This window comes from Rhinoraja longicauda, chromosome 35 (genome assembly GCF_053455715.1).
Source record: "Rhinoraja longicauda isolate Sanriku21f chromosome 35, sRhiLon1.1, whole genome shotgun sequence".
Taxonomy (NCBI): Eukaryota; Metazoa; Chordata; class Chondrichthyes; order Rajiformes; family Arhynchobatidae; genus Rhinoraja; species Rhinoraja longicauda.
Window position 1 is genome coordinate 6,647,453 of NC_135987.1, and position 15,734 is coordinate 6,663,186.

The 15,734-nt window shown below is 45.6% G+C and overlaps 1 protein-coding gene across 1 annotated transcript in view; it reads left to right on the forward strand.

Annotated features, from left to right (window-relative positions):
* The first annotated feature begins 9,836 nt into the window (after positions 1-9,836).
* Positions 9,837-15,734, forward strand: part of LOC144609985 (transmembrane protein 150A-like) — a 65,137-nt gene continuing 59,239 nt past the window's right edge. The window contains exon 1 of the mRNA XM_078428404.1: positions 9,837-9,966. Within this exon, the coding sequence (XP_078284530.1) occupies positions 9,869-9,966 (98 nt within the window). The 5' untranslated portion in view covers positions 9,837-9,868. The remainder of the gene's footprint in view (positions 9,967-15,734) is intronic.

A 15,734-nucleotide genomic window follows, 5' to 3' on the forward strand; every position in this document is an offset into this window, starting at 1 on the left:
CTGTCTTTGCAAATTCCTGCCAATCTCTGAGTAGGTGTGAAAAACTTGACCATACAATCGAGACTGATATTTGATTTCTCTGTAGACTGAAGGTGTACTGCAATATCAGAGGTGCAACGTTTCAGATATGAGGAGTTGTTCTTCCGACACCTGATGGGTAAATAGAGAACTTGAAGGATACCTTGCAGTTCACGTGGAAACAGTTGACTGATAAATGGATGTCTCACCTAAAGCAACATTTTCTCAACAGAAGCTAACAACCTCGAGCAACAGGATTAATAGAAACAAAGAGAGAGGTACAGATGCCTGGTCCGTTAGGAGATCATGGCTTAAATGAGCAGTCAGGAATTAACCATGTGACTGAAGATAGATACAAAATACTGGAGTAACTCAGCGGGACAGGCAGCATCGCTGGAGAGAAGGAATGGGTGACCCTTCTTCAGACCACGCATGTGCTCACATCAGTGGACACCGAAGGAGAAGAGTATGAAGTTAGGTACCTGCAGCACAGTTGGAGGATGGGGTTTAGTTTGGAGATACAGCGCGGAAACAGGTCCCTCAGCCCACCAAGTCCACACCGACCAGCGACCCCCGTGGATAAACTCTATCCCACACACACTTGGGACAATTTTACATTTATACATTTATACCAAGCCAATTAACCTACAAACCTGCACGTCTTTGGAGTGTGAGAGGAAACTGAAGATCTCGGAGAAAACCCACGCAGTTCACGGGGGGGAACGTATAAACTCCGTACAGACAGCACCCATAGTCAGGATCGAACCCGGGTCTCTGGCGCTGTAAGGCAGTAGCTCTACCGCTGCGCCACCGTGCCGCCCACTAAGAAAGAACTAACTGAGTTGACCCCAAGAAAGTAATTTCGCACAGAATGACCATATGAAGGATGATTATATAGGGTCGGAATGCTGTTCATACAAAAGGAAGCCATTTGGGCCATCATGGCCATGCCAGCTCTCTACCAGAGCAACTCACTGGGTTCACCCCCAACCCAATCTTCGTATCTTTGCAAATTTTCCCAAACCATATACTTATTCGATTCCTGTATGAAGGCCACACTGGAATCTGCCTTCACCACATCTACACACAATTCATTACAGATCCCATCCACACACTGCATAAACATCTTATTTATGTTATTATTAACTTGCTTCCTCTGAATTTGACTTCTCTGACCTCTAGTCTTCGACTCTTCCATGAAAGTAAACAGACTTCCACTATTCATTCTTTTCACTCCCCTCATCAACTTACATCCTGCTATCAATTCTCCCCTCAACATTTTCTTCTCTAAAGAAAACAGTCCCAACCTCTCTAATCTCTCCTTAGCTGCTGTCCCAGGAACCATTTTTATAACCTTTTTCTGTGCCCTCTCTAACATCTTCACATCCTTCCTGCAAAGAAGTGATCAGAAAAGTACACTTGGTTCAGATGAGCCTGGACCAGTATTCTATGAAATCTAAGCCTGATTTCTCTTTTGAAGAAGGGTCTCGACCCGAAACGTCACCTATTCCTTTTCTCTAGAGATGATGTCCGACCTGCTGAGTTACTCCAGCTTTTTTGTGCCTATCGTCTCTTTTACACTGTTGCCTCAATTGATCTTGGGTCTCGACCCGAAACATCACCCATTCCTTCTCTCCTGAGATGCTGCCTGACCCGCTGAGTTACTCCAGCATTTTGTGAAATCAATTGATCTTGATCTCATCTTCTAACTCGCCACAGTTACAGGCCTCATGAATTGTATGGAACAATTTCAGATGAGCAGCCTTTCTAGTTTGAATCAAAGAGGCCAATTCTTTTCAAAAGTTTTATAAGAAAATAACTGCAGATGCTGGTACAAATCGAAGGTATTTATTCACAAAATGCTGGAGTAACTCAGCAGGTCAGGCAGCATCTCGGGAGAGAAGGAATGGGTGACGTTTCGGGTCGAGACCCTTCTTCAGACTCAGTCTGAAGAAGGGTCTCGACCCGAAACGTCACCCATTCCTTCTCTCCCGAGATGCTGCCTGACCTGCTGAGTTACTCCAGCATTTTGTGAATAAATCTTTTCAAACGTTTATCAGCTTAAAATGTTTCTTGCGATGTGACTGATACTCCCTGACTGTTGATGACTCCAAGCATTTTCTGTTTTTATTTCAGGTCACTGATATCTGCAGATTTTTACTTTTTAATACAAAAACAACTCTTCCTTTTAACTGTGTAGGAAAGAACTGCAGACGCTGGTTTAATTCGCAGGTGGACGCAAAACGCTGGAGTAACTCAACGGGACAGGCAGCATCTCTGGAGAGAAGGAATGGGTGAGGTTTTCGGGTCGAGACCCTTCTTCCTTTTACTTGCAGCCAAGGCATCTTTACCTTCATTAGGCCTTGAAAGAGACTGTACTTCCCTTACTGTTGGTGCCATTTGTTTAGATGGCTTTCTTGCCCATGTTTTGCTGGGAGTTTTTCACCCGCTGTAAGAACCTCCCAGTATAAATCCTCATGTTACATTTGGCTAGCTTATACTTGTATTCCCTTGTCTACTCTCATTATTACACCTAGAAATCAATCTTAATTATGGTGTACATATAACATCACCTGTTGGAAGCCTCTTTTCTAGACTAAAAGTCGCCGAACGCCATGTATAGCAACAATTTCACCCAAAGGTGAGCCTATGTTTACCACACTGTCTGATTTGATAGTATTAAAGGGTTCCACTTGATAGATACATTTGAGTTAAGTGACTCATATTTGAAAAGGTGCATTTACTTTCATGGAAGAGTCGAAGACTAGAGGTCACAGAAGTAAAATTCAGAGGAAGACAATAGACAATAGACAATAGACAATAGGTGCAGGAGGAGGCCATTCGGCCATTCGAGCCAGCACCGCCATTCAATGTGATCATGGCTGATCATTCTCAATCAGTACCCCGTTCCTGCCTTCTCCCCATACCCCCTGACTCCGCTATCCTTAAGAGCTCTATCCAGCTCTCTCTTGAATGCATTCAGAGAATTGGCCTCCACTGCCTTCTGAGGCAGAGAATTCCACAGATTCACAACTCTCTGACTGAAAAAGTTTTTCCTCATCTCAGTTCTAAATGGCCTACCCCTTATTCTTAAACTGTGGCCCCTTGTTCTGGACTCCCCCAACATTGGGAACATGTTTCCTGCCTCTAACGTGTCCAACCCCTTAATAATCTTATACGTTTCGATAAGATCTCCTCTCATCCTAAATTCCAGTGTATACAAGCCTAGTCGCTCCAGTCTTTCAACATATGACAGTCCCGCCATTTCGGGAAATAACCTAGTGACATAAATAAGATGTTTATGCAGTGTGTGGATGGGATCTGAAATGAATTGTGTGTAGATGTGGCGGAGGCAGATTCCAGTGTGGCCTTCATACAGGAATCGAATAAATATATGATTTGGGAAAATTTGCAAAGCTACGAAGGTTGGGTTGGGGGTGAACCCAGTGAGTTGCTCTGGTAGAGAGCTGGCATGGCCATGATGGCCCAAATGTCTTCCTTTTGTATGAACAGCATTCCGACCCTGTATAATCATCCTTCATATGGTCATTCTGTGCTAAATTACTTTCTTGGGGTCAACTCAGTTAGTTCTTTCTTAGTGGGCGGCACGGTGGCGCAGCGGTAGAGCTACTGCCTTACAGCGCCAGAGACCTGGGTTCGATCCTCACTAAGGTGCTTGTCTGTACGGAGTTTATACGTTCCCCCCGTGAACTGCGTGAGTTTTCTCTGAGTTCTTCAGTTTCCTCTCACACTCCAAAGACGTGCAGGTTTGTAGGTTAATTGGCTTGGTATAAATGTATAAATGTAAAATTGTCCCAAGTGTGTGTGGGATAGTGTTTATCCATGGGGATCGCCGGTCGGTGTGGACTTGGTGGGCTGAGGGACCTGTTTCCGCGCTGTAACTCCAAACTAAACCCCATCCTCCAACTGTGCTGCAGGTACCTAACTTCATACTCTTCTCCTTCGGTGTCCACTGATGTGAGCACATGCGTGGTCTGAAGAAGGGTCACCCATTCCTTCTCTCCAGCGATGCTGCCTGCCCCGCTGAGTTACTCTAGCATTTTGTATCTATCTTCAGTCACGTGGTTAATTCCTGACTGTTTATTTAAACCATGATAGACAATAGACAATAGACAATAGGTGCATGAGTAGGCCATTCAGCCCTTCGAGCCAGCACCGCCATTCAATGCGATCATGGCTGATCACTCTCAATCAGTACCCCGTACCTGCCTTCTCCCCATACCCCCTCACTCCGCTATCCTTAAGAGCTCTATCCAGCTCTCTCTTGAAAGCATCCAACGAACTGGCCTCCACTGCCTTCTGAGGCAGAGAATTCCACACCTTCACCACTCTCTGACTGAAAAAGTTCTTCATCATCTCCGTTCTAAATGGCCTACCCCTTATTCTTAAACTGTGGCCCCTTGTTCTGGACTCCCCCAACATTGGGAACATGTTTCCTGCCTCTAATGTGTCAAATCCCCTAATTATCTTATATGTTTCAATAAGATCCCCCCTCATCCTTCTAAATTCCAGTGTATACAAGCCCAATCGCTCCTGCCTTTCAACATACGGCAGTCCCGCCATTCTGGGAATTAACCTAGTGAACCTACGCTGTACGCCCTCCATAGCAAGAATATCCTTCCTCAAGTTTGGAGACCAAAACTGCACACAGTACTCCAGGTGCGGTCTCACCAGGGCCCGGTACAACTGTAGAAGGACCTCTTTGCTCCTATACTCAACTCCTCTTATTCTGAAGGCCAACATTCCATTGGCTTTCTTCACTGCCTGCTGTACCTGCATGCTTCCTTTCATTGACTGAGGCACTAGGACACCCAGATCTCGTTGAACTCCCCCTCCTCCTAACTTGACACCATTCAGATAATAATCTGCCTTTCTATTCTTACTTCCAAAGTGAATAACCTCACACTTATCTACATTAAACTGCATCTGCCATGTATCCGCCCACTCACACAACCTGTCCAAGTCACCCTGCAGCCTTATTGCATCTTCCTCACAATTCACACTACCCCCCAGCTTAGTATCATCTGCAAATTTGCTAATGGTACTTTTAATCCCTTCGTCTAAGTCATTAATGTATATCGAAAATAGCTGGGGTCCCAGCACCGAACCTTACGGTACCCCACTGGTCACTGCCTGCCATTCCGAAAGGGACCCATTTATCCCCACTCTTTGCTTTCTGTCTGTCAACCAATTTTCTAGCCATGTCAGTACCCTACCCCCAATACCATGTGCCCTAATTTTGCCCACTAATCTCCTATGTGGGACCTTGTCGAAGGCTTTCTGAAAGTCGAGGTAGACCACATCCACTGACTCTCCCCTGTCAATTTTCTTAGTTACATCCTCAAAAAATTCCAGTAGATTTGTCAAGCATGATTTCCCCTTCGTAAATCCATGCTGACTCGGAATGATCCTGTTACTGCTATCCAAATGCTCAGCAATTTCGTCTTTTATAATTGACTCCAGCATCTTCCCCACCACTGATGTCAGACTAACTGGTCTATAATTACCCGTTTTCTCTCTCCCTCCTTTCTTAAAAAGTGGGATAACATTTGCTATCCTCCAATCCACAGGAACTGATCCTGAATCTATAGAACATTGAAAAATGATCTCCAATGCTTCCACTATTTCTAGAGCCACCTCCTTAAGTACCCTGGGATGCAGACCATCAGGCCCTGGGGATTTATCAGCCTTCAGTCCCATCAGTCTACCCAAAACCATTTCCTGCCTAATGTGGATTTCCTTCAGTTCCTCGATCACCCTAGGTTCTCCGGCCCCTAGAACATTTGGGAGATTGTGTGTATCTTCCTCAGTGAAGACAGATCCAAAGTAACGGTTTAACTCGTCTGCCATTTCTTTGTTCCCCATAATAAATTCCCCTGCCTTGACTATTTTTTTCCTCTTCACGTACTTTAAAAAACTTTTGCTATCCTCCTTTATATTATTGGCTAGTTTACCGTCGTACCTCATCTTTTCTCCCCATATTGCCTTTTTAGTTAACTTTTGTTGCTCTTTAAAAGAGTCCCAATCCTCTGTCTTCCCACTCTTCTTTGCTATGTTATACTTCCTCTCCTTAATTTTTATGCTGTCCCTGACTTCTCTTGTCAGCCACAGGTGTCTCTTACTCCCCTTAGAGTCTTTCCACCTCTTTGGAATAAATTGATCCTGCAACCTCTGCATTATTCCCAGGAATACCTGCCATTGCTGTTCTACCGTCTTCCCTGCTAGGGCCTCCTTCCAGTCAATTTTGGCCAGCTCCTGCCTCATGCCTCTGTAATCCCCTTTGCTATACTGTAATACTGACACTTCCGATTTTCCCTTCTGCCTTTCCATTTGCAGAGTAAAACTTATCATGTTGTGATCACTGCCTCCTAATGGCTCTTTTACCTCTAGTCCCCTTATCAGATCAGGATCATTACACAACACTAAATCCAGAATTGCCTTCTCCCTGGTAGGCTCCAGTACAAGCTGTTCTAAGAATCCATCTCGAAGGCACTCTACAAACTCTCTTTCCTGGGGTCCATTTCCAACCTGATTTTCCCAGTCTACCTGCATGTTGAAATCTCCCATAACCACCGTAGCATTACATTTTTGACACGCCAATTTTATCTCCTGATTCAACTTGCACCCTATGTCGAGGCTACTGTTTGGGGGCCTATAGATAACTCCCATTAGGGTCTTTTTACCCTTACAATTTCTCATTTCTATCCATACTGATTCAACATCTCCTGATTCTATGTCACCCCTTGCAAGGGAATGAATATCATTCCTTACCATCAGAGCAACCCCACCCCCTCTGCCCACCTGTCTGTCTTTTCTATACGTTGTGTACCCCTGAATATTCAGTTCCCAGCCCTGGTCCTCTTGTAGCCATGTCTCAGTGATCCCTACAACATCATACTTGCCCATGACTAACTGAGCCTCAAGCTCATCCACTTTATTTTTTATACTACGCGCATTTAAGTACAACACTTTAACTTCTGTATTTACCTCCCCTCTCACATCGGTCACAATTGGCCCTGCCCTTAATTTCTTTTCCCCTCTAGAACTTCTGTTCCCCTTCTTCCGAGAGTCTTTTGCAATATCTCCTGTATTCCCTTTTACCTCATCTTCATATTCACAATTTGTTAACCCCTCCCCCCCACTACTTAGTTTAAAGCCACAGGAGTCACACTAGCAAACCTGCCTGCCAGAATGTTTGTCCCCCTGCTGTTAAGATGTAACCCGTCCCTTTTGTACAAGTCACCCCTAGCCCAGAAGAGATCCCAGTGGTCCAGAAATCTAAATCCCTGCTCTCTGCACCAGCCCCTCAGCCATAAATTCATACCCTCTATCTCTCTGTTCCTGGCCTCACCAGCACGAGGTACCGGTAGCAGTCCAGAGATAACCACCTTCGACGTCCTACTTCTCAGTGTTTTTCCCAACTCTCTAAACTCCCGCTGTAGCACCTCCTTCCTCTTCCGCCCGACGTCATTCGTGCCCACGTGCACAACGACTTCAGGTTGATCGCCTTCCCTCACCAGGATTTTCTGAAGCCGGTCCGTGATGTGTTGAACCCTGGCACCAGGGAGGCAACAGACCATCCTCAAGTCCCTCCTGCTGCCACAGAATCTTCTGTCCGTCCCTCGGACGATGGAGTCACCGACCACTACGGCTCTTCCTGACTTCGGTCTCCCCTGTCGAGTATCCTTGCCAACAGGTCCGCCACTCGGACTGGAAACATCTTCTGCCCCGACAGTTCCCAAGAGGGTATACCTATTTGCAATAGGCACAGCCACTGGGGTCTCCTGTAGTCCTCGTCCAATCCCCCCTGAAACAGTCTCCCACCTTCGCTCGACCTGGACCCTTGGCGTGACAGCCTCACAATAGGTCCTGTCGAGGAAACTCTCGCATTCCCGGATGGCCCTGAGGTCATCCAACTGCCTCTCCAACTCCACCACACGTCCCTTCAGGAGCTGCACCTGGACACAGTTCTTGCAGGTGTAGCTCCCAGAAGCTCCAGCGACGTCCCTGTCTTCCCACATCCTGCAGGAAACACGCTGCACCAATTTTCTTCTCAGCCAACGGGCGTCCTTGCTCTGCTCCCGGACTTTTCATTTTCTAACTGACCAGGCATCTGTACCTCTCTCTTTGCTTTTATTAATCCTGTTGCTCGAGGTTGTTAGCTTCTGTTGAAAAAATGTTGCTTTAGGTGAGACATCCATTTATCAGTCAACTGTTTCCACGTGAACTGCAAGATATCCTTCAAGTTCTCTATTTACCCATCAGGTGTCAGAAGAACAACTCCTCATATCTGAAACGTTGCACCTCTGACATTGCAGTACACCTTCAGTCTGCAGAGAAATCAAATATCAGTCTCGATTGTATGGTCAAGTTTTTAGGTGGGATCTAGAACCCCAACATTTGCCAACTCAAAGATGAACGCTAACATTGAGCCAATGCTGGCTGCCATTACGTCATCATATCAGAGTTGCCCATCTACGATTCTATGTATCAGTTCAAAAGGCATTTAAAATATCCCTGAGAGTGTTTCAGTTCTGCTGAAAGAACATCTCCACTATTTTCTTATTTGATCTCAGAACTCCATAGCCCCAAGAAGTTGTGTCTGCTTTTGTTTTTATCCCTCACGGTACCAACTCTCACTTTTGACGTTCATCAGTATTTTTTTGTTGGATTGGATCTCTCTGTCTCCTTTTATCTCACTCTACTGAACTCTCTCCCTCTTTTGATCCCAGTTCTAAGTATCCCTTAAGATAGACACAAAATGCTGGAGTAACTCAGCGGTATCTCTAAACTCATAATAAGGGTTGCAAAATACGAAGCAGGAACGTGTGCTCTGGAGGTCAAGCTAGACATGTCCTGAATTTCCAGTGAAGACAAAAGCACCCAGAGGAACAAACAAGATGAGCCAAAATCATAATTAAATGACCGATAATGATAAAGAAATAAATGTGTAGGAAAGGATTGCAGTTGCTGATTTAAACCGAAGATAGACACAAAATGTTGGAGTAACTCAGTGGGACAGGCAGCATCTCTGGAGACAAACATTGAAAATAGGTGCAGGAGTAGGCCATTCGGCCCTTCGAGCCAGCACCACCATTCAATATGATCATGGCTGATCATCCAAAATCAGTACCCTGTGCCTGTTTTTCCCCCATATCTCTTGATTCCAGAGCTAAATCTAACTCTCTCTTGAAAGCATCCAGTGAATTGGCCCCCACTGCCCTCTGTGGCAGAGAATTCCACAGATTCACAACTCTCTGGGTGAATTTTTTTCTTTCTTCTTCATCTCAGTCCTAAGTGACCTACCCCATTATTCTTAAGAAGGAATGGCTGGCGTTTCGGGTCGAGACCCTTCCTAAGTGATCCTCAATCATGGTGCAGTCGAAGGATACACTCTGGAGTCTCTCCCAGCCCGGCTGCCCCGGGTCTCAGAGGCGCCCTCTATGGGGTTGGACCTGGCCACGATGCTCCTGCTGGCTTGCGGGTTTCAGTGGAGCGAGGAGTCGCTGGAGTACTAGGCGGTGTGGTGTTGCACAGGCGGGCGGGCAGTAAGTGGAGGCGTAGGGGGGGGGGTGGGCAGAGGGGAGGGGGCTATATCTGTCCCGGCCATGGACTCCGGACCTCCTGGCCACAAGCAGGGCTGAGCCATTGGCAGCCCCGTGTGGGATATTTCAGTGGGGAAGGGGAGAGAAAGTAAAGAAGCAGTGATGTGGGACTGCGTGGAGAGCTGTGTGCAATCTTGCTACTACTCCTGCATCTGCCCGCACCGGCGAATGCTCACTGATCCTTGGTCCGGCTTGTGTTACAGTGATTGGCGGAGCTCGTCCACATGCATAGAGTCGCAGACACCGTCTGCCCTGGAATGACAGCCTGGGTCATCCTTCCCATTAGCCTGTCCGTCTCCACCATCACAGCGCTGTGGGTCGTGTGAGTATCCGCCACTGAAACGCACCGGCTCCGCGTTATAGCACTGACAACCATCGCCACACAAGCCAAAAGCCTTTAACACTTCTCTGTCACTACCCCCCCCCCCCCCCCCCTGCCTCTTCCCTGCAACTGTCGGCGGCTTCTGAATCTTGTTTATAAACTTTGTCCCACTGCGGATTCGAACTCGTCTGCACTTTCTGTTACACACAGCTACCCCATTCCGATATTGGGAATCCTTGTCCGTAACTCGTTTCCACTTAGTCCCCAGCTAATAATCAGGGTCTCGACCCGCAACGTCACCCATTCCTTCTCTCCCGAGATGCTGCCTGACCTGCTGAGTTACTCCAGCATCATTTTGTGAATAAATCGATTTGTACCAGCATCTGCAGTTATTTTCTTATAATAATCATCGTTATTTTTTTGTATATCTTTCATCATTGCATCATTTTTTGTTGCATATCTTTCATCATTACAGACCGTAATGGTGTATCCTTGTTGTTTTATAAGAAAATAACTGCAGATGCTAGTACAAATCGAAGGTTTTTATTCACAAAGTGCTGGAGTAACTCAGCAGGTCAGGCAGCATCTCAGGAGAAAAGGAATGGGTGACGTTTCGGGTCGAGACCCTTCTTCAGACTGATTGTTTTGTTTATTGTTATTATGGTCCTTATTGTTTTGATGTGTTTATTGCTCTATTCTTAATTGTTAACTGCATGTTTGTGTTGTCGTTTGTGAGCGGAGCACCAAGGCACATTCCTTGTATATGCACATACTTGGCCAATAAACTCATTCATTCATTCATTCATTCATTCATTCATTCATTCATTCATTCATTCATTTGTTCGATATCTCTTTATAAACACAGGTATTTATTTCACAAAATGCTGGAGTAACTCAGCAGGTCAGGCAGCATCTCAGGAGAGAAGGAATGGGTGACTTTTCGGGTCCGAAACGTCACCCATTCCTTCTCTCCTGAGATGCTGCCTGACCTGCTGAGTTACTCCAGCATTTTGTGAGATAAATACCTTTGATTTGTACCAGCATCTGCAGTTATTTTCTTACACTCCCTTTATAATCACCATCTATACCTCTCGTTCCCTCTCCCCTGACTCTCAGTCTGAAGAAGGGTCTTGACTCCTTCTCGCCAAAGATGCTGCCTGTCCTGCTGAGTTACTCCAGATTTTTGTGTCTGTCTTCCGTTGAAACCAGCATCTGCAGTTCCTTCCTACTTATCGCTTGTATTCTCTATGCTGTCTCCTACACTCCACTCAGCCAAGTCTGCATCCCATCCATTCTCTATGGGGTCCCCATTGTCATTTACAACCAGCATGGTTTGAACTGTCATCTGCTGTCGATACTGTCTGCCTCCTAATCCACCCCAAGCTCTGTATATACATTGGCAATCGTTGATAATGCCTGCACTCCCTGTCACCTGTGCACAGAAAGATCTGCACCCAGATAGACACAAAATGCTGGAGTAACTCAGCGGGTCAGGCAGCTTCTCTGGAGAGAAGGAATGGGTGATGTTTCGGGTCGAGACCTTTCTTCAGACAGTGTTACTCCAGCATTTTGTGGAGTCTGAAGAAGGGTCTTGACCTGAAACATCACCCATTCCTTCTCCCCAAAGTTGCTGCCCATCCCGCTGAGTTACTCCAGCATTTTGCACCTAAATTCGGTGCAAACCAGCATCTGCAGTTCCTTCCTACACAAGATCTCCACCTGGTATGGTTGACAGGATCTACACTGCCATCCTTCTCAATACGGCCCTCACTCTCAATCCTGTCGGCGTCTGTCACTTGTTCTCAGCACAGTCATCCCCGCCAGCTACTCATGGTACTGTTGGGCCGGATACCCACAAGTGACCCGAACCACCACCTATCCATGATAAGCTTTGCACGTTCACCTGCTCTTAGACGTAGTCTGCACTGTTGCTTACTCTTCATACTGTCGGTTGTGTGCCAGAGTAATCTTCAAGTGTTCCCGTCATTCTTTGTGCTGTCACCCGTCACTGTTCATACTGGCATCTCCTGCAGATACTGTCAGTTTGGTCACTGACTCTGAGAGTCTGGACTGGCATTGGTACTGTCACTTATACTTGACGTTGGTGCTGTTATCTACATCAGCATTGGAATTTACTGTCACCCACTGTCAATGCTGTGTGCACTGCTGCTTCCTGCCATTGCATCCTTAATCTCACCATTGGCCTGTGCTCCATCTAGACTGCGGCATCGTCAGCAACACCCGGGCACAGTCTACTCTCATATGTTCCTAAAAGCCCAACAATGTTGTCTCCACTTGATACAGCACGGATGGTAGTACAATCTATTCTCAATGTTGTTCGTAATGTCGCTTGCACTCAACATAGTTCACACCAAGACCCATTCTTGAAGGACACAAAGTCCTGGAATAATGGCAGCATCTCTGGAGAACATGGTATAGAGGGGGTTTCAGGTTGGGATCCTTCTCAGACCCGAAATGTCACCTATCCATGTTCTCCCAGAGATACTGCCCGACCTGCTGAGTTGTCCCAACACTTTGTGCCTCCACTCTCGAAGGGGTTTGGTACTGTCCATTGCTTTTACCTTTATTGCCTTCACCGCAAGCTGTTCCTGACAAAGTTCACACCATCACCTGCCTTTAACTTGGCCATTTACTCTTGACGCTGTTTTAATTGTGACCAACACTCAACACAGAATTATTGTTAATAACTTTATCCTGACAGCCACTCCTGATACCTTCAGTACTGTTACTGCAATGTCATATGTGATCTACACTTGTTACCATCCCATGGTACTGTCGATGCCTCTCAGCATGGTTTACCGACACCCACTTTCCACATGGATCATGCCTTCTCTTGATGCTGTGACCTGCCAGCTACTATTCAAAATGTTGGTACTGTCAGCCAACACATCACACTGAGCATAAACTGTTCTGGCATCAAAGCTCAATATTTTCAGTACCATCACCTGCTCTCAGCATTGTCTATGTTGCCACCGCTCTGGAGGCAAGGGAGGAGATTCCTGGAGCCCTTGTAAGAAATATCTAGATCTTCTTGGCCATTGGTGAGGTGGAAAACAGCAAACATGAATATCCGGGACGTTTTCTGTACCTGGAGTTAAGGAGGTTGAGGAATATAAAATCCATGCAGATAAGGTGGTTGGGTCACAGTCTTTTCCCCAGTATAGGGCAGTCTAAAACTAGAGGGCAAAGGTTTAAAGTGAGAGGGCAAAGGTTTAAAGTGAGAGGGGGAAGATTTAAAAGGGGCCTGAAGGACCTGAGGAGTATCTATCTCACACAGAGGGTAGTGGGTGCATGGATCGAGCTGTCAGAGGTAGCTGTAGAGGCAGTAGAATTTAGTCTGAAGAAGGGTCTCAACCTGAACCGTCACCCATTCCTTCTCTCTCGAGATGCTGCCTGACCCGCTGAGCATTTTGTGTCTACCTTTGAGGCAGTGGAATTACCATGTTTAACAGCCATTTAAGACAAGGTTCGGACTAGGTTCAGAGAAATGTGGGCCTAATGCAGGCAAATGGGATTAGCTCAAAGATGGACATCTTGGCTGGCATGGATGAGTTGGGCTAAAAGGCCTGTTTCCATGCTGCATAACTCAGCGACTTTATTCGAGAAGGGTGTCAGGAGGTACAGCATCTTGTCAGGACTTCTGGTTGAGCATTGATGCAAATGCTTCAAAAAGGCTTCAAACCCTGCCATTGTTGAGGTTGGAGTGGCATCGAAGCCTTCTCCTCTCATTAGATTGTCCACCGTATGGCGGCACGGTGGCGCAGCGGTAGAGTTGCTGCCTTACAGCGAATGCAGCGCCGGAGACTCAGGTTCGATCCTGACTACGGGCGCCGTCTGTACGGAGTTTGTACGTTCTCCTCGTGACCTGCGTGGGTTTTCTCCGAGATCTTCGGTTTCCTCCCACACTCCAAAGACGTACAGGTTTGTAGGTTAATTGGCTGGGCAAATGTAAAAATTGTCCCTAGTGTGTGTAGGATAGTGTTAATGTGCGGCGATCGCTGGGCGGCGCGGACCCGGTGGGCCGAAGGGCCTGTTTCCGCGCTGTATCTCTAAATCTAAAAAAAAATAAAAATCATTCATGTCAAAATATGTTAGGACTCCGGTGTTAATCTTGGCATGCCCTCTAATTTTCTCAGTGAAACAGGGTTGATCCATTGGCTTTAACGTAATGGTATAGTGAGATCTATATGGGAATAAAAGATTATAGATTGTGGTGATGTACATTTCTGCTGCTCATAATGGACAATAGTGTCTCATGGGTGCCCACTTTTGAGTTGCCAGGTCTCATATGGCCCTTTGCCATTTAGTCCAATTGTGGTCCGATGTAACTTTAAAACTCACGATCTTTTCAAATCAGTCTGTAATAATGCAGTCAGAATACATATTAAATTGAGAGCAGGGTTCAATGAAGATAGCAACACTTTGTGACACTACAGCTCATTGTGAGAATGACACGAGATATATTATCCAGTAGAAGTACCCGTGCGTTTCAAAAATTGGTGCTGTTCTGACCATCGTAAGGTGAGGTGAAAGAATATTATTAATATGAATAATAATCTTAGTTATCATGTTAGAACTATCTAATGACTTCTACTTATTCTGACGAATCTGAGCTCAGCCATTTCTAGTCTTTTGAGTATCTCCAATGTTGAAACGTTAACCATTCGGGTACCTATGCACTAGAAATTCCCCACCTAAACCTCTCTAGTAGTCCTTAAAGACTACCTCTAAACAATATGTGATCATCAGCCCACAATCTCCTGCCATGGCTTATTTCTGTCATTTTAATTGATGTTACTCCACTGAAGTTCCATGGATCATTTGCTTTGTTAAAGATGTCTTATAAAAACACATCTCCGGAGAGAAGTAATGGGTGACATTTTGGGTCAAGAAGAATACTCTGAAGAAGGTCTCGACCCGAAACATCAGCCATTCCTTCTCTCCACTGAGTTTCTCCTGCATTTTATGTCCATCTTTGATATAAACCAGCATCTCCAATTCTTTCCTACACATTATAAAACACATGTCAGGTTTGTATTGTGCAGCCACTTAGTCTCAATGTCCTCAGTACCATCATTCAGTCCTGAAAGCTGACGACACTGTAACCCAACCATCTTGATGGTCTGCACCCTCACATGCACTAGATGAAACTGTCGGTTCAGTCATCTATCGGTAGTATGATTCAAAATGCCCGTTCTGATACTCTGGCACTCTCTGCGTCTCTGGATTCAGTCTAAATTTCCACATAGGCTTCAGCAGAGTTTGCAATGTGTTCTGTTTTTTATCAATGTTCGTACTGTTGTTATTGATATCTCTCCTGTCGCCTATTGTCCTATCATTGATCGTTGTTTGGTCTGTACAGTCAAAATGATCTGTACTATTTTGAATTCTCTATGGTTGCATTGATTTGATCTGTATTGTCACCTACTCTTGACAGGGTCATTAACGTCACCTAGTTCTTTGCGAAGGTTTGTTCTTTATCACCTAATCTTATTATGGTCAGAACAGCACCAATTTTTGATACTTGCTGTCACCTCTACTGGATAATATATCTTGTGTCAGTTATTCTCATAATGATTTGTGGTGTCACAAACTGTTGCTATCTTTACTGAATCCTGCCCTTAATGAAATGTGCATTATGATGGTCTATGAGTCATCATCACTGACAACCATTGTTGTACCAATTTATACATTCAAATGCTTGTGTTTAGTTCTATTGTCATCTGCTATAGTCACTACGTTTGATA